Genomic DNA, 21,997 nt, shown 5'->3' on the forward strand with positions numbered 1-21,997 from the left:
TTTCTGATGAGATGTTAAACCAAGGTCCTGACTCTCTGTGGACATTAAAAATCCCAGCATGTTCTTCGAGAAAGAGTAGGGGTTTCACCCTGGCATCCTGGCCAAATTTGCCCTCTGGCCTCTGTCCATCGTGGCCTCCTAACCCTCCCTATATCATAATTGGCTTCATCGCTCTGTCTCCTTTCTGCCAATCAGCTGATGTGTGGTTTGTGGTCTGACGCAAAATGGCTATCGTCGCGTCATCCAGGTGGATGCTGCACACTGGTGGTGGATGAGGAGATGTGAGAGCGCTATATATATATGTAAGGAATTATTATTATTATTATCATTATAAATGTTTTCTAAAATAAAATATATTGTGTTAAATGGGGAGGGGGGGTTGTTGTTTTTTATTGTCATGTAAAAATTAATTATTTTACAGCAGTAAACACAATACCGTGATACTGTGAAACCGTGATAAGGTTATCATACCATCAGAAACTTATACCGCCTCATGCCTAATCTGTGCTTTAAAACACTTTACTTAATACTCTTTGAAATGCCCCTTTTGGGTATTGATCCTTATTGTGCCGTTTTGGTGGCTGTCTCTTTAAATTCAAATGAGATTGTGCGGTTTTTAATTATAGATGGAAATATTTTGTTTTAATTTATTTTCATTTATTTTATTTTTTTTGCATACGTAAAATGTGGAGGATTCTTTTTTATATATATTTGCAAACATTCTGTAATTGTACATATTCTCCCAAAAAAAAAAAAAAGAGGGCGCAGCTACAAATGCCAGCATATGCATGTGTCAGCATCAGATTCAAAAAACAGACTAACGTCCTATGCTAATGAGAGAGAGATCATCACTAATAGGCGGGGCTTTCCACCTCTGATGACACATACAAAGGGAGAATGTCAATCAAAGTGTTCCTGGAGAGAAAACGAAAACATTTTCACCATTAGTAGCTGGTTATATTCACAGACTGCTGCCACACAACTGTGTTAAAGCCCTTATAAAAGTAATTTTTGCTTAATAGGTCCCCTTTAAAGTGCTTGTAGCCATTGACATGCATTTACTAAGTCACCACTGACCCTGCTTTCAGCTTGAAAATCGTATTTAAAGTTACACTGAAGAAGAAAAGTCACCTACATCTTGGATATCCTGTGGGCGAGTAAATCAACAGCAGTTTTTATTTTTGTGTGACATATCGCTTTAAAGTGACAAAAGAAGGACTCACAGTAAGAGAGTTATTGGTGTCGGAGATGTTGGCGGTGTCTAGTTTGTAAATAGCCTCTCTGGCCCCAACATACAGCACTCCTGGCCCATCTTCCAGTAGCAGAGAGCTGTAGTTCAATGCGGCTCCTTGGAAATGATTACAACCCAGCAGCCCTGCAAAACAGCGAGAGAGACCCAGTTAGAAAAACGGGGACAAACATGACCAAATCGTGTCAACAACATAGAGACCCACTCGATGCATTATTGGAAATCATTAACTGAGATGAATGGCTGAAGAGACGAATCTTCAAATAAACCAAAGAATGCATTGAATGGTGATATGACCATGAAAATAAAATAATAAAGCAAAGCTGGGCTGGTGAAAGACTCAAGAAGATTCATGGCATGATTTGCACTTGATGTGACCCAGTTTTTGCCTCAATATAAGATCTAACTTTATTGTCAAAAAGAAATGTTTGCCCACTCAAAGGAGGGAAAGAGAGGGCAAAATGGGGGTTGTAAAAAAGCAGTGGATTATGCGCAGTGATAAAGTGTCTCTCTGACGTTTTAATGCGCCGTTGACTTAGGTGGTCTGCTTCCTCAAATTAAGGACATAAATTAAACCCCGGCACATACTGAAGGGTAAAGGTTTTGTCTTGCCCATCCACACCACTGCACGCTGGGATTTTTCTGCCCCATACTGAGAGTCGGGTGGGCTATACTGATGAGACTTGGCAGTATTAGGCCACACATCAACCATGGTACCCCTCAAATGCCCTTCCCCTGCCTCTCAAAACACCATCCCCCGGTGCTAAAGTCTATCAGCAGCAAAATACAACAAATCCAGCATCCAATACAAAGTACTTGGAATCAGGAAAATTACAGCATAAGTGTTTTGTGCCACATCATGTTTTGCCCATCAGTGTGTATTTGTAATAATTCAAATGATTATTAAAAAAGCTGTGAATGAAAACATGAAGTCACATGACTGGAATTGATCTGCCAAAATAGTTCATAAAGAACCGTATTGACCACATTCTGCAATGCGAAAGTGTGTCGATTTTGCGATTGTTTTAAAACATCTGATTCAGTTGGCTATGGGAAAAATGACTAGGGTTAATAAACAGCATATATACATGCTCTACACTCTCAGAAATAAAGGTATGCAAGCTGTCACTGGAGTGGTACCTTTTCAAAAGGTACAAATTTGTACCTAAAAGGTCCATATTACCTTAAGGGTACATTTTAGTGACTAAGAAGTATAAAGTGTTCCTCTTAAAATTGTAAGTTACTAATATATACTTTTGAGGTACCAATATGGACCCTTTAAGTACAAATGTGTACCTTTTAAAAAGGTACCACCCCAGTGACAACTCGCGCACATTTATTCCTGAGAGTGTACAAACAAGTGAGTTCATGACTATACTTAAAAAGTAAAATAACATAATTAGAAAATATCAGTAGGCTGCATGGTGGCACAGTGGGTAGCATGTTCGCCTCACAACAAGAAGGTCGCTGGTTTGAGCCTCAGCTGGGTCAGTTGGCGTTTCTGTGTGGAGTTTGCACGTTCTGCCCGTGTTTGCGTGGGTTTCCAGGGGTGCTCTGTTTTCCCACACAAGTCTGAAAACATGCAGTACAGGTGAAATGGGTAAGCTAAATTGTCTGTAGTGTATAGGTGTGAATGAGTGTGTATGGATGTTTGCCAGGGGTAGGTTGCAGCTGAAAGTGCATCCGCTGCGTAAAACACATGCTGGATAAGTTGGCGGTTCATTCCGCTGTGGGGACCCCAGATTAATAAAGGGACTAAGCCGAAAAAAATATGAATGAACGAATGAAAATATCAGTTCGCAGCATCAAGCAGCACAACAAGCTGTTTATAACGTCTTAAAATCAATGAAAGTGAATCAGAACGAAGGTCTTAAGCAAAAAAGAGCCCAATGGCTGCGCCCACTCGTATGTTAGGGATAAGGTCAATAGCAACTTGCTAAAAACATTTAGAATATCTAACAGTTTATTAGAGCCAGTTTCTATTTTTAGTTGTCATGCCTATAGTGCAAAAGTTGTGTACTCTGGTTCCCAAACAAATGACTTTTATCAGTTATGAAATGAATTCATGTTTTCAATTTAATTAATTGATTTCTGAAAAAAGCTCATATGACGGATTCTTTTTAGTGAACCACAAGCGTGCAGTTTAACCAGTATTGTCCTATTCCTCATTAAATTATTCTTCTGAGCCTATTCCTTTTAAGGAATCAAAATCACAGAGATTAGTGTAATCTGATTTGAAACATCTCTGAAACATACAGAGGAACTAGTAGCTTGATTCTTGAACAAATGACTCTTAAGAGTCAGGTGCATACCAGAAACATACAACTGAACTAATATAGTGCAATACAGGAGCAAATTATTCAACTGAATGATTGGCTGTTGTGACTTGGTGCCTGTATTTGAATAGCATAGTTGTAATGAATGTACTGAATGAATGACTCTTGTTTTTAGAACTAAAAAACATATAGAGTTACTAGTGTAGTCAGAATGCTGAATGAATAACAGAGACTTGTTTCTTTTAAACGAATCAAAGCCAAACTGTACAGTCAGTGTAATCTGATTCCCAAATGTATCTAACCAAACCAAAAGCTCACAGACCAAATTGTGTAGTATTTGTAAGACACACAAATGACTGTTTGTGAGTTGTTTTTTTCAGTGAATCAAACACAAAAAGCATAGAGCAACCAATATCATCCAATTCCTGATCAAATGACAGCTGTGAGTCAGTTGTTTTTAGTGAATCAAAAGCATGCATTGCAGTCAACATAGACAAATTTCAAATGATTATGTTATTTTGACATCCAATAACAATGTGAAATATTTGGTTGATTTTAGGTTGTGTTGAAACGTAAATCCTGTGAGCTGGTTTCTTCTTGGTTACTGAATCATTTTTAGTGATTTCTTTTGTGTTGTGGCTGACAAGGTTATTAATACAAGATATTATGTGATGTTTTATATTCTTCTTTTATTGTTTCTACTGTTGTAGTCTAAGAAAGGTGCATTATAAATAAAATTTATTATTATTCATTCATTCATTTTTTTGTCGACTTAGTCCCTTCATTAATCCGGGGTCTCCACAGCGGAATGACCTGCCAACCCATCCAGCAAGTTTTTACGCAGCGGATGGCCTTCCAGCCGCAACCCATCCCTGGGAAAGTATTATTATTATTATTATTATTTTGTTATTGTTTTTGTTTGTTGTTGTTTCCAATTTCGCAACTTCCAGTTGATCCTAAAATTATATGTAAACTTCTTGCCACCAGACTGGAAAAAATGTTCCCCTGCTTAATTCACTCAGATCAATCGGGTTTTGTTAAAGCTAGATATGGTTCAGACAATTTTCAAAGGCTCTTAAATATAATGAATCATTTGAAAGTGAAAAATGTACAAAGATTGATAGTATCCCTCAATGCCGAAAAGGCATTTGATAGAATTAAAAGGAATTTTTTATTTGCAGCACTAAAAAAATTAATCTGAGTGATAAATGTATTTTGCTGATCAAAACTTATATATCAATCCCTTAGCAAACATCTAGGGGTAGAGATGACGTCTCAGGAGTATTTTTACAAATACTGTTCATTAGATATCTATACAGATGATATTTTATTATATTTAACAAAGCCTAGTTAAATATAATAAATAAAGTAGTGCTGTCGCCTCACAGCAAAAAGGTTGCTGGTTCAAGCCTCGGCTGGGTCAGTTGGCGTTCTGTGATGTTTGCCAGAGATGGGGTTGCAGCTGGAAGGGCATCCGCTGCGTAAAAAACATATGCTAAATAAGTTGCCGGTTCATTCCGCTGTGGTGACCCCAGATTAATAAAGGGACTAAGCCAAAAAGAAAATGAATGAATGAATGACAGTTGAGTCAGTTCTTTAATGAATCAAAAGCAAAGCAACAAATGTAGTCCAAGAAAAAAAAACTATTAAATTCTGGAACAAATGGGTCTTGTAAATCGATTCACTAAATCAAAAGCATACTTCGCTATCAATTTAATAAAATTCCCGAATGAATGATTCAGTTCCTGAATGAATGGTTGTTATGCGTTCGTTCTTTTTAGTGAATCAGACTCAGACAGTAACAGCAGAGTCAATAGAGTCCAATTACATAACAAATGATTCAATTCCTGAATGAATTACAGTTGTGAATCGATTCCTTTTTAAGTGAGTCAAACAATTAGTGCAGTTCATTTTCTGAAATGATGCAGTAATAAAACACCAACTTTCTATACAAAAAACAATATAATTCAAGTGTAGTCCACATCTCTACCGAATGCCAGATCTAAGCACAGCTTACAACATACTGAGATTTATGAGCTAGAATGACAATGAGTGGCATTATAAAGCTTAAAGTCAAGGCTATGAGGATCTAAACTGTCAATCAAAGAAAGGTCGGAACAGACCTACGGGTTGCCGAGCGCGTGGGAGGCCAGAGGCTAATATTACTCATAACAGGAAAGAAAATATTAAGTTATGCAAACACGATTCAAGACCTCAGGCGAAGTGACGACGTTCTGTGTGTGCAGTTAATATGTGTGTCTCATTGTGTAGACAGAGAAAGATAGGGACTCTAACAAACACAGTGATGAGTGCAGAGCTGACGATAAATGGAGGGATCACACAAAAGCTTGTCCTTGCACGTGCGCGCACACACACTCACACATCTGCAGCCATACCACGACTACTTTTTAATAACCACATATCAGGGTTTAATGAAAAAGGGAATGCTGGCAGAGCTATAATTTGGCCATACTTTATGCTTTGTGCAACTGTCACGTTTTTTTCGCTCCAGCATACTTGATTTTAACGACTCAATCGTGACACCGAGGGCTCCAATATTTTTGCATAATGCCTGCTTAACTATATATTCATGCAAATATACTGCTCGTGTTTCTTGTTTGACTGCATGGGCTCTCTTTTACAAATTAGTAAGGCTTAGTAAACCTGCAAAACGTACTACATTTATAAAATGATCTAAGTATAAAGTAGATACACTTCCCAAGTAAACCAAGATACCTTTTTGTCCATTATTAAATGTGCAGTATGTAAGTTTGACACCCAGTGGTTGAAATAAGTATTGGATTTCTGAATCAAAACACATGCAAGCACAGGTTGCCAGATTGAGGACCAACAAGAGTGTTTCTGACTATTGAGCCTAAAGGCTGATTTAAATTGTGTTCGAACTAAAAGCAACGGCACACAATAGAAGGAATATTTTCCATACTAAAAGGAGTTTTTGTTCTAATCAACACCTGAAATTGATATTTTAGAAACAGCTTCTATTTCTTACAGCTGAACAACAGAAAACTGACAATGATCACCTCAGGTGCTTTATTCAGCGGTAAATGCTAGCTACTGTACATGACAGATAATGCCATACTACTGAAAGCAGCAGCAGATAGTTCACCTCAGGACTTGTAAATAAAATAAACCGTTTGAAATGAATCTTCAGAACAGTGCAAGCCAACACAAATCGCTGATTCAGCAAGGGCATTGAATATTGTTTTTCTTGTAATTCAGTTTTTATTTCCGAAAATGGAAATTTACAGTTTTTACAATCAAAGAGAAAAATACTTTTAACAGCTATTACCCCATATATACCCCCCCCCTCCATATATATGCACATCAGGAAACACAGAATAACTGTGGTTTAGACTAAGCTATTAGATCAATTACATTAAATTTGACATTCGTAGTATCAGATGAGGTTTAAGTGTCTAAAATTTCTTTGATGTTTCCTATATAGATTTTCCACACTGTCAGAATACATTTAATATTGTTAAAGAGGTTTCATATGTATTAATTAGATTATAAACCTTACCATTTTGTGCATATTCTGTGCTTCTGAATGGCTGTATTTTAATTTCTGTGTGTTTTGTCTGGTGCAAACAGCAAAAAAAAGAAGACGCTATAAACAGTTTTACCTAATTGTTTTCCAGAAAATAAGCATTCTTTTCTATTATGTTACTTGATATTAATGCTCTTTTTTTGGTATGCATTTTATGTAGGCACATATTTTGTTTATGTTTATTATTATAAATGTTTAATCTATAATCTATATAATGGTCTATAAAAGGGGTGTGTAAAGTCAGCCCTGGAGGCCCGGTGTCCTGCTGAGTTTAGCTCCAACTTGCTTCAACACACCCGCCAGAAAGTTTCAAATAGTAAGAGCTTGAATAGCTGGTTTAAGTGTGTTTAATTAGGGTTGGAGCTAAACTCTCTAGGACACCGGCCCTCCAGGACCGAGTTTGGACATCCCTGGTCTATAATATGCACTATAAATAATTTCTGTAAAATTTACAGTAATACTGGCAATTTTAGTCGTCAGTAATACTGTAAAATTTACTCCAATTTTTTGTGCATCCAAGCTGATATGATATATAATATATCTTTATTCTCATGTTTGTTTTAATGGAGGACTTGGTCGCTTTATTTGTTTTCAAAATAATAACAAAATCTATTCAGACAGCACCTTTTAAATATAAAAGTTTATAATTACAAAAAAGCATTACAAAGGGATAAGTGATTTGTTTGTCATTAAGAAAGATGATTATATATGAGAGAGAGAGAAATTGAGTTTAGTTTTATTCCCTCAATCGCAGTGAAATAGGGGCTTCTGCTTTAAGTGTCAGCGAAGGACTGTCCAGCAAACACACACGCAGTGAAATTTTGCTCAATTTCTGTGTTTTTAAGTAGATAGAGCTACAAGTAAGCTTAGTAAGATAGTAAGCTACAACGACATATCGCATATGAGATAAATGACTTCAGTACATAATAACCGGTTATGATTATTACTGAATCAATACCGAATTGTCCGCGTCTGCATCACAGTGCACCACAGAAACAATTAATTTTGACACCCTTTATATATATATATATATAGATAGATATATATATATAGATAGATATATATAGATATATGCATATGCGATATATATATATATATATATATATATATATATATATATATATATAGATATATATATAGATAGATAGATATATAGATATATTTATATAGATATATATAGATATAGATATATATATATATATATATATATATATATATATATATATATATATATATATATATATATATATATATATATATATATATATATATATATACACAAACATCACACATACATGTAAGATAGACTCGATCTGAAAACGTAGCCCTATATACATTTCTGGAGATCATGAATTATGTAGCCAGAAGTACGTATGGCTGCATATCGCCTTTAAAACGAACGATCTGGGGCGGTATGACACTGTTCCTTTTTGCGCTTACGAGCTGATCGCTTACCTCCATATGGACTGCTTTCCTGTTACCAGTAAGTCCAGTTAGCTTGCCATGTACAACGGTGGACTTGAGACGCAGAGAGGAGTTGACCACGACGACGGGTTTGAGTTTGGTTAAGAAAGGTTCCAGAAAGCGGGTAAGACAAAAACAAAAGCCAAAAAAATAAAATAAACAAGTAAATAACAGGGTGAGAATGTGGTAAAATCTTAAAATGTGGTAAAAACCAGGTGAGGGCTTTTATTTTTTTGGATTACTTTTTAAAACGCTATTGGTTGGGTTTAGGGAAGGCGGAGGGTGAGTCAATCAGTCAGTCGAGACAGATTTACGTGAGAACAGCAGGCATGAACGGCACTCGTGAAACAAATTTGAGATCTAAAAAAGCATACACAGCGGCCTCTGGCGGATTCGCAAATACAAAAACTGCAAAAAATGTAGCTCCTTGGACTTATTTGGTGCTCTACAAAAATGTATATAGAGGCACGTTTTCAGAATGAGCCTGCTGTCTAAATAAATCTTACCTTATTATTATTTTTATTTAAAAATGAAGCTGTCAAGTCCTCATTTAAAAAAAAAAAAACATAAGCATGAAGGTATATGGTTGCCATGACGATTACAGCTTGCTACCTCTCCTTGTTGCATGGTTTCACTGTAAATGTTCCTATGTGGAATAAAATGTCCTTTATTTAGGCTGTCATTGTTTTGAGCTGAGAAATGTATATTGAGAAATGAAAAGTCTGCATAATCCTAACATTTCAATCTTGACACTTAAATAAAGAAAAAATCTGCACCACACAGTTTTCAGCTAAAAATGGATAATCCTTTATGTGTTTTAGCCTTGGCCCTTTGGTTAACCGTACTTAACAACTGTATCTTGAGCACCTTATGATGTGTTTCAATGTGTGAATTCAATGAATTCACTTCATGATCGTCTCCATGTGAACTAAAAAAATATGATTTTGTGAAAACCATACACATGTGTGACTTCATGCGCATGCAAATTATACATTCAGTCTGTACGTGCAAGTAACTGACAACCAAAATACCAATGGTAGACCACAGAACAGTATAAGCAAAGAGGCAGTGTTTTTTGCAAACTGACTTTAAGGGAATATTTGATGTAAATAATATTTTTGTGTTTATTTGTGGGCGGGGCTAAACCAGCAGTGCTGTTTGAAGGAGGTGTCTTTAAATGTGAAGGCGGAGTTTAGCCACACTTATAAACAAGTTGGCAGACTGGCTTCAATATAAGCTATATTTTTTTTAAGATGGCAAGAACATGTTAAGTTTTCAAACTAACAGGATGGTTTATAGCAGCACTATGACCACAAAATGTCACTCCTTTAAAAGGATAGTTCACCTAAAAATAAAAACTTGTGCACTATTTACTTTCCCTCATGTGATTCCAGCCTTTTTTTTCAAGTTTCTTTTCCATTAAAAAAAAATTGATTGCTGGTAGCCAGCAGCTGTGTTAGAAAACCTGGAAATTTGCATAAAAGATTTAAGAATAAAGCACCGTTTCCATCTAATGAGTCAAAGGGAACAAAATCATCACTTTATAATTAAATGGCGGCAAATATCAAAAAGAAAAACGTTATTTGCTGCAGTAGGAGAAGCTGTGTGTGTCTGTTTTCATATTTAACAAGTGACTTGCGCTTCTGAAGACAATGCTGACACATAATGAACAGACGTGGGCATGAGATGTGGAGTGCAGATGCTCAAGACAGTTCTGGAGGTTATTAGAAACATAATAATAATACTGAAATGGCATCACACACATTTTTATCTTCACATGATCTCTTTTAACAAAATGACATGACTGTTTTATGCACATATTGCAATATATTTAGTAAAAGTGTTTCCATCGTAGTTTATTCACATTTTTTCTTATCGAACAAAAGTTCAGTTTGTCCAACTTATTATTGCATGAAAAATGTTTGATGGAAACGGCAAGATGCGTATACATTTTGAAAATTCAAATAAAAATAGGTGGATGGAAACATAGGGCTCTATTTTGACGATCCATGCACAAAATGCAAAGCGCAGGGCGCAAACGCATTTAGGGCGTGTCAGAATCCACTTTTGCTAATATAAGGATGGAAAAATCCGCTTTGCGCCGTGGCGCATGGTCTAAAAGGGTTGGACTTATTTTCGTAATGAGTTATAGGTGTGTTTTAAGAATAAACCAATCAGAGCCTCATCTCCCATTCCCATTTGCTATTTACATGATGGACTTTAAAAGTGAAAAAACTGAGCATTACACTAGCAAGAAAACAGTTAAACAGAGCATCTGCAGCGCAAGAATGAGAGACATTCTCATAATCTACTTTCACTTTCACTCTCTTTCGTGCATAGGAAAACATGTTGTACGCACATCCATTAGCCTATACATAATTAATTTAGTTTGTGAAGCTCAAAGATTTGTTTCAAAACTATTTCTAAATTCAGTTCTAATTTCCAGCAGACAAATACAGTAAATGAACAATAATATTGAAGTGTGGGTTAAAAAAACTGAGTTATATCCTAATACATGCTGTGCCCCATATGGTCTAAAACCTGACAGGTGGACAATTCTAAGCTTGTTTTTAATAAACAAAATATAAATATACATGAAATAAATACTACTACTAATAATAATAACATTATACAAAAGCAAATTGTCATGAATAAAAAAGCCCCCCAAGATGAAGAAGGCATGGAGGCGGCTGTTTTTATATTTATGTAGAAAATAATCTTTTTTGTAATATTTTATTCCTTTAATTCTTTTTCATTTGTAAAGATATTTGCGTATTGCTGTACATTCTGTGTGTATTAAGCAATGTGTAAGGTATGCGCACAACTAACACGCTCTGCGCTGGACTTTAGACCTGTTTTGAGCTGGTCTATTGTGCAGTCTATTATAGTTCCTCAAAATAGCAATGTGCCAGCAATGTGCCTTAACACACCTCCTTTTTTAGACCAGAACGCCCATGGGCGCACATATGAGCGCAAATGCATGTTCTATTTAAACAGCGTGGTGCAAAACGTCAAAATGACTCTTGCGGCGAGCTGAAACTAGCAAACAACAATTGCGTCACGCTTTGCGCCGGGGTTTATAATAGGGCCCTTTGACTGTAAAATACAAGCCTACACAAAAAAACTTTTGCTATTTTGGTGAAAGCTTTATTTTTTGCATGGAACGATTGACATTTGCACTGAACTGCTTGCATGTATTTCCTTAAACTCCACAAAGCACTCAATGATCAGATTTTCTAAAATCAACTTTGTTTTAGAGCTGTTGTTATTCATAACATCACGTCAAACAACGGTCTCATGAAAAATAGCCTGTGGGCTCCCAGACAAGTGAACCAACTGCCTTTCCACGTGCACCAGTCTATAACTATAAAAACAGACAGACTCTGCATCACTGAGGGAACAAATCCATGAGCAGAGTCAACACATCGCTCAAGGCCTCCTGTTGTGTTTGTGTGTGCAGTTTGTTTACTGTTCCCTAGAAAGACGACTGGAACCAAGTTTCAACCACAAAACCTTTGTGCCAACTCAATAACATGCAAATACAGGGCGCAAGTGTCTGTCTGAACTTGCAGCAATAGTATATTCATTGTATATTAGTGTCAAATTGATTTCGAATGTATGACATATGAAAATATGACAGTGTGTGGGTGGGTAGGTGACTGTGTTTATGGCCCAAGGACACACAGCAAGAGGTAAGCATTATAACACTCACCTCTTGCTGCAAACCTTTTTGTTGCACAAGTGTGTGAGTGTGACTTGACTGTTGACTCACTCCAGCCCTGGTCCAAATAAACTGAGGCGGGCAGCCGCTGTGGTCATGTGTCCAATAGGAGTCGTGTTTGCTAGGGGGCAAGAGCTGACTAAATAAATAGTGACATTGGGTGAGAACAGTCGGGGGGAGACGTGATCAGCGTTACACAACTGTCTTCAAGCTTTGCCAGGATTTTAAAATGAATTCAATCCCATTAGCTGCACGTCCCATTAGCATACATACCATCTACATCCCATCTGATAAAAGAACATGCATCTGCATATTTTCTAACTTCTGCTTAATAGAAAGAGGATTTTTTTCAACACATTTCTAAACATAATTTTAATAACTCATTACGTGATTTATTTCATCTTTGCCATGTTGACCGTGCATAATATTTGACTACATTTTTTCAAGATACTAGTTATTCAGCTTAAAGTGACATTTAATGGCTTAACTAGGTTAAATAGGCAAGTTAGGGTTATTAGTCAAATCATTGTGTGGTTTGTTCTGTAGACCAGGCGTAGAACGATAACCGTATTCAAGGATTACCGCGGTTTGGAAAAGTCAAGGTTTTAAAACCGTCAAACTTTTCTGCTATACCGTTCCAAAGGTATATGTGAGATTTTTAAATTTTTTTGTTGTTGATATTAAGGCCAACAGTATCTCCAGCAGAAATATAAGATGCTGTTATAAATTGTGAAGAAATCAGTGTTTTTGAAACAAATTAAGACAGCAGAAGTCAATGATTTACTTGAATTATTCAGCCTAATGTGTTTACTACACCAAAATAATTTAAACGCTCCTCAAAATAAAATTGTGTTTAAAGAGGGGAAAGGTTTTATTTTTTACCCAGAAATTTAAAAATAACATATTTTAGAGCAGTAACCACAATACCATAAAACTGTGTTATTTTTATCCAAGGTTTTCATACCGTCAGGTCCATTCCTAGTAAACAATAGAAAAAAATATTGCTTAAGGAGGCTAGTAATATTGCATAAAATGTTTTTGTTTTTTTTATTCTAGCCAAAATAAAAGCAAAAAAGACTTTCTTTAGAAGATAAAATATTATAAGAAATACTGTCAAAAATTCATTGATCTGTTAAACATCATTTGGAAAATGTTTGTAAAAGGAAAAGAAATCACAGGAGGGATAATAATTTGGACTTCAGCTGTATATGTAGATATCAAATAGGCATTGCCTTTTTAAAAAGTAAACTATTTATTGTCTAACTACACCTCCTTTTGAAAATGATTATTTTGTCTATTTCTCAGTAAATAAAGACAATACATTTTGGTGCAGTTAAACAAAACAGTATTATTAAACAGTGATGTTAATTAAAATAAGAGTGTGGTCACCAAACACTGGAAAATGTCTAATAATTCTTAAATCAAGAAGCAATTTCTAGATCGCAAAAAATATTGTCATGTTTTAAGAAATGTCAAAATTAAGTGAGTTTTTCCTTACAAGTTATACAATCAGCCAATGAGGTATAAGCAACATTTTTACTTTTGGAGGAAGATTATTTTGCTTACTACATTGGCAGATTATTGGCAAGTAAGAAAGGTGTAGGAATAAAAAGACAACACAATTACATTCAAACTTAGTTATTGCAAAAGAAAAATATTTAATATTAACTACTAAATTACAAATACATTTGACATTTTTTTATGTTTTCTTAATTTTTCCTCTTTATTAAAATTGTATTCAATATTTTTCACTGACATATTTTGGATGTACTCAGTTTTGGGCTCTTGATCTTACAATTTTAGCACTGTAAATGTACAAATGAACCGATTCTGATTGTAAAGGAATAACATGCACCTTTTGAAAAGGAATGATAATTGTTGGAATGATAATTGTTGCAAAAAGTGCTTTACAAATAAACAATATTTTGCTATGCAATATTTTCAAATATGTTTATATATGACATATTTTATATAGGTGAAATCCAAACATGAACTTGTAAGTCATATTTGTAATTTACATATATATTGCATATATGCCATAAATAGCATAATAATGCATTCACTAACAAGATCTGTGTTGTATTGTATGCAAGAAGTAACATATTAAAAGTATTAAAAGTAGTAATCTTGTAAATATTGTTTACTTTCTTATACATATTCATCTTTTGCTTCATTTTTGCTTATATAAGCTTTTTTGACTTTAAATGTGCGAGTATAACCATTGACTTTTATGAATCGGCATTTAAGCTAAAACTTTACAGAGTGTTCAACTGAATAAAGAAAATAAAACACCTCCTCTAACCTTAAGCTTTTAATAATTATAACAATAAAAATAATAATAATACTTTTATTTTGTACAGCCCCTTTAAACTCAAAGTACTTTACACGTATACCAGTATAACAGGAAGCACAGTTATCCAGAGGTTGTACAGAGGTAAAAACAGAGGTTGTGTGAGTAAAAAAAAACATCTGCCTATTTCAGCAGTTTTTAGGTTTTAACATAAGATCAGCCGTTCATGGTATTTGTTTGCCTTTTGTTTTTGTATTCATCCTTAGGAGTGAAAAATATCAAGATTTGTATTTATTCGCATATATTGCTGCATCTCTGATACAACCTTAAATAAACGTAACTTGACATTAAATGTATTTCATTTCAAATAATTTAAAGTAAACCATCTGAAGTTGCGCTCCTTCAGTCTTTTAATGAGCATTATGTCCAAACACCGATGACAGACGCTGATTGGTTTCAGTCCTTGGCATTAAACTCATCATCAACCATATGGCAACCGCTGTGAGTTCAGAATCTGAATTAATCATTAAATAAATAAATTCACATTGATGAGTCCTTTGTCTTTCTACAATAAAAACTAAATTGAAGCTCAATCTTAATAACTTGGAAAGCAAATCTGTATTTCTGGCCCAATAAGATTTAAAAGTGCCCAATATTATTTTTGCATTCAAAATTAGAGTATAATATACATCTAAACATATGCTAAAAATCTAGTAGATGTCTAGTCTAGTAATAGACTAGTCATCAAATGGACAAGAATGAAGAACTGCATACGTGAAGTCTGTATAATCTGTGCCCTATAAAGAAAATCTGGGTATACCTAGACATAGTTGGATAATAAGAGTTCAGTACAAAGTAATGGCCACACCGTGAGCCTCAAAGGCCATTGTGTCCTCGTTCTCGTGTATATTACGCAAGTGTAAAACCCTGGTGAAACAAAACACAACACAGACTGCTGCATTGCTCACAGGGCTATTCATTAGCATGTATTTAAGGTCACGTTTTACCTCATCCAGACTTGACAAGACTTCGCATCATCAGAAGCCAAAACACAGACTGATATGTTGCATCATTATTCACACCAGGGGCGTTGCTAGGGTCGAAAGGGATAAGGGGCTTAGCCCCAAAGACCCCCCCCCCCCCCCCCCCCAAAAAAAAAAAAAAAAAAACAGTTTCATAAGTTGATCTACTTTAATCTTAATAATAGGATTAGAGATGGTTTAATGATAAATATATGGTTTTTGAGTTGACAGTCTATAACAATAAATTGTGAAGCTTTGTGACTTGTAACACCAAAAAGGAAAAAAAAATTGATAAATTACCCACTTCTTATTTACTATTCTGTTATGAGCCATATCATGCCCCTTGAGCCTCCTATCTCCTCTCCTGATTTGTAGTTTCTGTTTGTTTTTTGAAAACAAAAATTTCTGCATGTCTTCAAATCTGAAAATATGATTTATTTTATAGACCAAGTTGTTATCCAATGTGATACAAAGCTACACACATGTTTATTTGGACAGAGTGATTAACTGAGGTGTAGTGTTGTCAAGATACTGGAATTTCTAAATTCAATACCTTACAAAATATTGATATTCCATGGGCTTTTTTTTTAAAACAATTGTATCAAAAATAGTACAAAAAAATAAAGAATTAAATGCTAGAAATGTATTTACTTCAAATTTCTTTAGTGGGAGATTTTTAGCTTTCCTCAAAATAGGTTGATGTGGGCATTGTAGCACTTTAAATGCATATAATGCCTGTTTCATTCACACTTGGGCAGAAATTCCATATATGCCTCACAAAAGTTGTAGAATATTCCAGGAAAACCATAATATTATGGATGAAGGAATCCAGCTATTGCTGGAGTTGAATGAAAATAAGATCTGGATAAACATAAAAAAGGCTTAAACTGCTCATTTACACGACTGCGACAATAAATGTAGATGAAGTCAGAAATATTTGCCCCCCTTTTAATTTTTTTTCCCTATTTTAAATATTTTCAAATTGATGTTTAACATAGCAAGGACATTTTCACAGTATGTCTTATAATACTTTTTCTTCTGGAGAAAGTCTTATTTGTTTTATTTAGGCTAGAATAAAAGCAGTTTTACATTTTTTTAAAAACCATTTAAGGGTCAAAATAATTAGCCCCTTTAAGCTATATTTTTTCCGATAGTCAGCATAAAAAACTATCGTTATATAATGACTTGCCAAATTACCCTAACCTGCCTTTAAATGTCACTTTAAGCTGTATAGAAGTTTCTTTAAAAATGTCTAGTCAAGTATTACTTACTGTCATCATGGCAAAGAGAAAATAAATCAGTTATTAGAGATGAGCTATTAAAACTATTATGTTTAGAAATGTGTTAAAAAAATAGACAGGGGGGCCCGGGGGCATTAGGTATTTTCATAAGAAAGTCGATTTATAATCCCCTGCTAACTGACATAGCATGTTACTGTAGAATATTGCCATAAAATAATATGCTAGATACATACAACAGATGTAACTGGCTATATCATATCTAGATAAAGATGTCTATATATATGTATATATATATATATATACATATATATATATATATATATATATATATATATATATATATATATATATATATATATATATATATATATATATATATATATATCACATCTAGAAAGCAAATACAATTTACATTTTTTTGACTAATTCGCATGTATTTACATTAATGTTCAGCACATTTTATTGATTACCTACAGTTATGTTATTTCACCAAAACTACACACATTTTCTGCTGTAAAAACAAATGTTAAGCTTCATCTGTAACTTAGCTAGAACTATTCAGTTTTGCGAAACAGTTGTATTATTACCTCATCAGCTTCAGCTGCTCAAAACAATGAATGATGTGCAGTGGCGGAATATTTTTAAACCATGTGACAACAGAGCCACTCCCACCTGCCGGTAGAAACAGGTACTGTTGAATAGATAACTTTTTAAATACCCGACACAAACGCTGCTTTAGGTATAATATGCATGATATACACGTGTTAATTGTCAAAACCTTGATAACAAAATAAATGTTATACAACCTATTTTTATTTAAGTGCAACATATTCCAAAAGATCAGGGGCTTTTGACAATACATCAGGGGCTTAAGCCCCCAAAGCCCCCCCCCTTGCAACGCCCCTGATTCACACCTCAGGCTTTGTGGGACTTTTGTTTTGAAAATGGTAGATGCAGTTAAATCCCAGCTGCACCAAATCGGGTATATGCGCAGCAAGTGATTTTTAGGCACCGATAAACTTCCAGTAAAAGGTTTATGTGACTGTTTTTAATTTTATAAGTTTCCTTTTACAGCATTGATGGTGTATTCCATTTATTCATTTATTTTCTTTTCAGCTTAGTCCCTTTATTAATCTGCGATACCCACAGCGGAATAAACCGCCAACTTATCCAGCATATGTTCTACACAACGGGTGCCCTTCCAGCTGCAACCCATCTCTGGGAAACATCCATACACTCTCATTCACAATCAAACACTAGGGACAATTTAGCCTAGCCAATTCACCTGTACCGCATGTTTTTGGACTGTGGGGGAAACCGGAGCACCCGGAGAAAACCCATGCGAACGCAGGGAGAACATGCAAACTCCACACAGAAATGCAAACTGACCCAGCCGGGGCTCGAACCAGTGACCTTCTTGCTGTGAGGCGACAGCCACTGCGCACCTGTGTCACCCTATGGTGTAATGTAAATAAAATGTAAATAAAATAAAATCAGTTAAATAGAGTTCAGCAATAATGTAGCTGTTCAAGCGTAAAACGAGATGAAAGACTTTTTAACGCAAACGCTGTCGGGAGAAGCAGGCGAGCGCAGAAAAAAACATGGAAAATACTGAGGTAAAATAAATTTCCATATTTTACAGAGATGGAGTGGAACAATAAAATTTAATACGGTGCTTCTTGCCTGGTCTGACCCCCACTTTATATCGCATCTCATTCAGTCAATAAAGCTCACTGTTTTTTAAAGAAACACTTTGCAATTTTGCAATGCAATGAAGGGGGAGGAGCTGCACAGCCAAGCTCATTAATATTCCCAACCATTCCTAATATGGTCAAAAAAGAGCTTCTGATTTTAGGGGCAATATATTGAGTAAAGAAGTAGCTTATAAAACCATTTCTAGAGATTTATTTTTACCTTACCTAAGGCTCGAACCAGCGACCTTCTTGCTGTGATGCGATTGTGCCACCCACTGCACCACCGTGATGCCCCATGACACAAAACTTGGCATGTACTTACCGAAAAAAACTGTTTGTTCAACCCCATTAGACTAAGTAAGCAAAAAGTATCCTTAACAACATGATGAGGTCACAGGAGAGGATTTGTAAATGCCATTAAAGTAATGTCACTGACAGCAACGGTCACATGACAGTGATATCATAGCCAATGTAATAGATCCAGATTTCATTCATACTACACACATTTAAACTGTACAAAACATTATTTTAACTGGTTACAAAGTTAAATGTGGTACCTACTACCTAACGTACTGTACACTACCTGACAAAAGTCTTGTCAATCCCAGTTGTAAGACCAACAAATAATAACTGGACTTCTAGTTGATAATTTGGAAAAGTGGCAGAAGTTAGATTAATCAGAGTTCTGTTGAACTGCATCCACAAATACTGCAGAAGACCTATTGGAACCCGCAAGGACCCAAGATTCTCACAGAAATGAGTCGAGTTTCGTGAAGAAAAATTCATAGTTTGGGGTTACATTTAGTATGGGACGTGCGAGAGATCTGCAGAGTGGATGGCAACATCAACTAGAGGAGTCTGGGTGCAGACATGGTGCAGTGCAATCTGGGCTGCATCCAATGCTTTTTAATGGGCTCACCTAACCCCACCTCTAACCCTACCCGTCACAGTGACATCACTAGCTCCATTTGAGTGCATTGTGTCTGACATTGCATCGCTGAGTGATGCAGTCTAAGATTGCATCATAAAAGCTGCATCCAGATACTATTGACATCAACAGCCTGAGGTGTCAAGACATTTGTGCTTCCCATCACATTACAAACCACAGGAGAGGGCAAATTCTTCGGCCTCCACATCAAAGTTCCTGACAGCAAAGAAGTTCCTGAAAGCAAAGAAGGTCAAGGTGCTACAGGATTGGCCAGCCCAGTTACTAGACATGAACATTATTAAGCATGTCTGGGGTAAGATGGAGGTGGCATTGAAGATGAATCCAAAGCTCATGGAAGTCCTACACAATATTAATTCTTTTTCCACTGCAGCATGACTTTATATTCTATACTGTACAGTATTTCTGTAAGTGACAAGACTTTTCTCTAAGCAAAGTCAGACCTTACTGTCCTAATTACATAATTAAATATCAAGGCATGATCATATTTCATTTTGGTAAAAACATAATCTTGAGGCCTTTGCCCTGTATATAAGCCACTTCTGAAACCAAATGATCAACTAGAAGTCAAGTTATTATTTGTTTTTCCTAAAAGTTGCATAAATGACTTTTTGTCAGGTAGCGTATATAAAGTATAAATTCCTGCACAGTTAGTATCTTAAATCTTTGAAACATTGGAATGCTAGAGTCAATCCTTCCTATTTCACAAGCCAAATAACCACCATTAAAATGATTTACCATTGTGACTGATTCATAGTTATGACTCAATGCAAAATAAATAAATATAAATAAATAATTCTCCAGCAGAACAATAAAATCAATCTCACACACACTAAACTCTTTTTGCATAATGCAAGATATAATTTGCAGCATAATGCAATGTAAGCAACCCTAAATGTGTTTATTATTGATGTTATTTGTGCACTAAAAGAAGGAAGTAGATGCCACCGCTCGAATCCTGTCACCAAGACAACAGCAACCCCCACGCAGATAAAACCCCCTCCATCAGAGGGCTGGATTCAGGGCTGTTGGATTATCAAGCCTACCTTTTTATTAGTCCCAGAGGAGAGTGAACATTATATGTGTATTTTAAATGCCTTTTCTGTGATTCTCAAGAAATGTTAGCTCGCTGTCTGAAAGGTAAATATAGACGGAGCATTTTTCCACAAGCTTACTGACCCTACAAGATAACTCTGTGATTCTTTTTATCAGACGTTCAACAGAAACTACCCACATCTTCTGAGCTTCTATGAGTGTTTTCATCTTTCAGGATGACTGGATAAACATAGAGAAACAGACAATTTATATTTGTATTTTGTGTGGGTCAAAGACGAGACATCCCATTTTGTTGTCCACATTTTTTTTAACTTATAATCAGTGTTGGGCAAGCTACTTGAAAATTGTAAAGAGCTAAGCTATTAGCTACTCTACTTAAAATGTTGCTTAACTACACTAAAAGCTACCCCCTGGGAATGTAGCAAGCTAAGCTAAAAGCTGCATGGCAAAAGTAGCTTGACTACATCTAAGCTATTTTTACAATTTTAATTTTTAAATCGAAGCAACCTAAATCCAAGTCGTTCATATCTTAGTGATCAATAAAACTTTAAATAAAACATACGAGGCATAATAGTTCAGTTCAGTTATTTACTGTAAATAATATGCTGTACTAACCAGAAACACATTATATAACAGCTGAAACAAAAAAAACAAAACAGGTGTTACACATTTAAAATACTATAGTCATTTATAGTAAAGGGAAATATTTTGGAATAAGCATTATAGTGTGTGTGTGTGTGTGTGTGTGTGTGTGTGTGTGTGTGTGTGTGTGTGTGTGTGTGTGTGTGTGTGTGTGTGTGTGTGTGTGTGTTTGTGTGTGTGTGTATACTGAGTGTGTGAATACAAGAGTGTATGGGTGTTTCCCAGTACTGGGTTGCGGCTGAAAGGGCATCCACTGTGTAAAATGTATGCCAGAATAGTTGATGGTTCATTGCGCTGTGGAAGCTGAAGAAAAATGAATGAATGAATGAATGAAAGTAAAGTTTCAGTTGTAATGTTACAGATAAAATATAATGCCAAAATCTGGGTGAAATAATGTTCCAAACTGCAAACTTTTCATCCAGTGTAGAGAGCCAAACTTTGATTTTACCATTACATTTTCATATACACATATAAAATACCAAGTTAAAATATTGTTTTCTTGGCATGTTCAAATAAGCTTGATGTCTGATTTTTATGAAAAGACTAGCAGAGTTTTGTCCAATGTGCTGTTTGTAGTGAAGTTTATTTATAAACTAATTTCAAGAGGATCAAGTGCTTATGATTGATCACAGCTGGTCCTGCATTAACTAATGCATGATTCACCCATCAGATAATTCTCACTCGCTATAAATAACCAGAGTTTCTTACTTTAATTATCTTTGCCTTAAAGAATCCCCCCTTCCACCCCGACTCCTACACCTTTCCCTTTATAGGGCAGCACGGTGGCCCAGTGGTTAGCACTGTTGCCTCACAGCAAGAATGTCACTG

General features: G+C 35.4%; 1 protein-coding gene across 1 annotated transcript in view; it reads right to left on the minus strand.

Annotated features, from left to right (window-relative positions):
* The window catches only part of sema4gb (sema domain, immunoglobulin domain (Ig), transmembrane domain (TM) and short cytoplasmic domain, (semaphorin) 4Gb), a 62,783-nt gene that overhangs the window by 30,658 nt on the left and 10,128 nt on the right, over window positions 1-21,997 (minus strand). The window contains exon 3 of the mRNA XM_087276647.1: window positions 1,224-1,375. Within this exon, the coding sequence (XP_087132773.1) occupies window positions 1,224-1,375 (152 nt within the window). The remainder of the gene's footprint in view (window positions 1-1,223; window positions 1,376-21,997) is intronic.

This window comes from Danio rerio, chromosome 12 (genome assembly GCF_052040795.2).
Source record: "Danio rerio strain M-AB ecotype USA chromosome 12, GRCz13ab, whole genome shotgun sequence".
Lineage (NCBI taxonomy): Eukaryota > Metazoa > Chordata > Actinopteri > Cypriniformes > Danionidae > Danio > Danio rerio.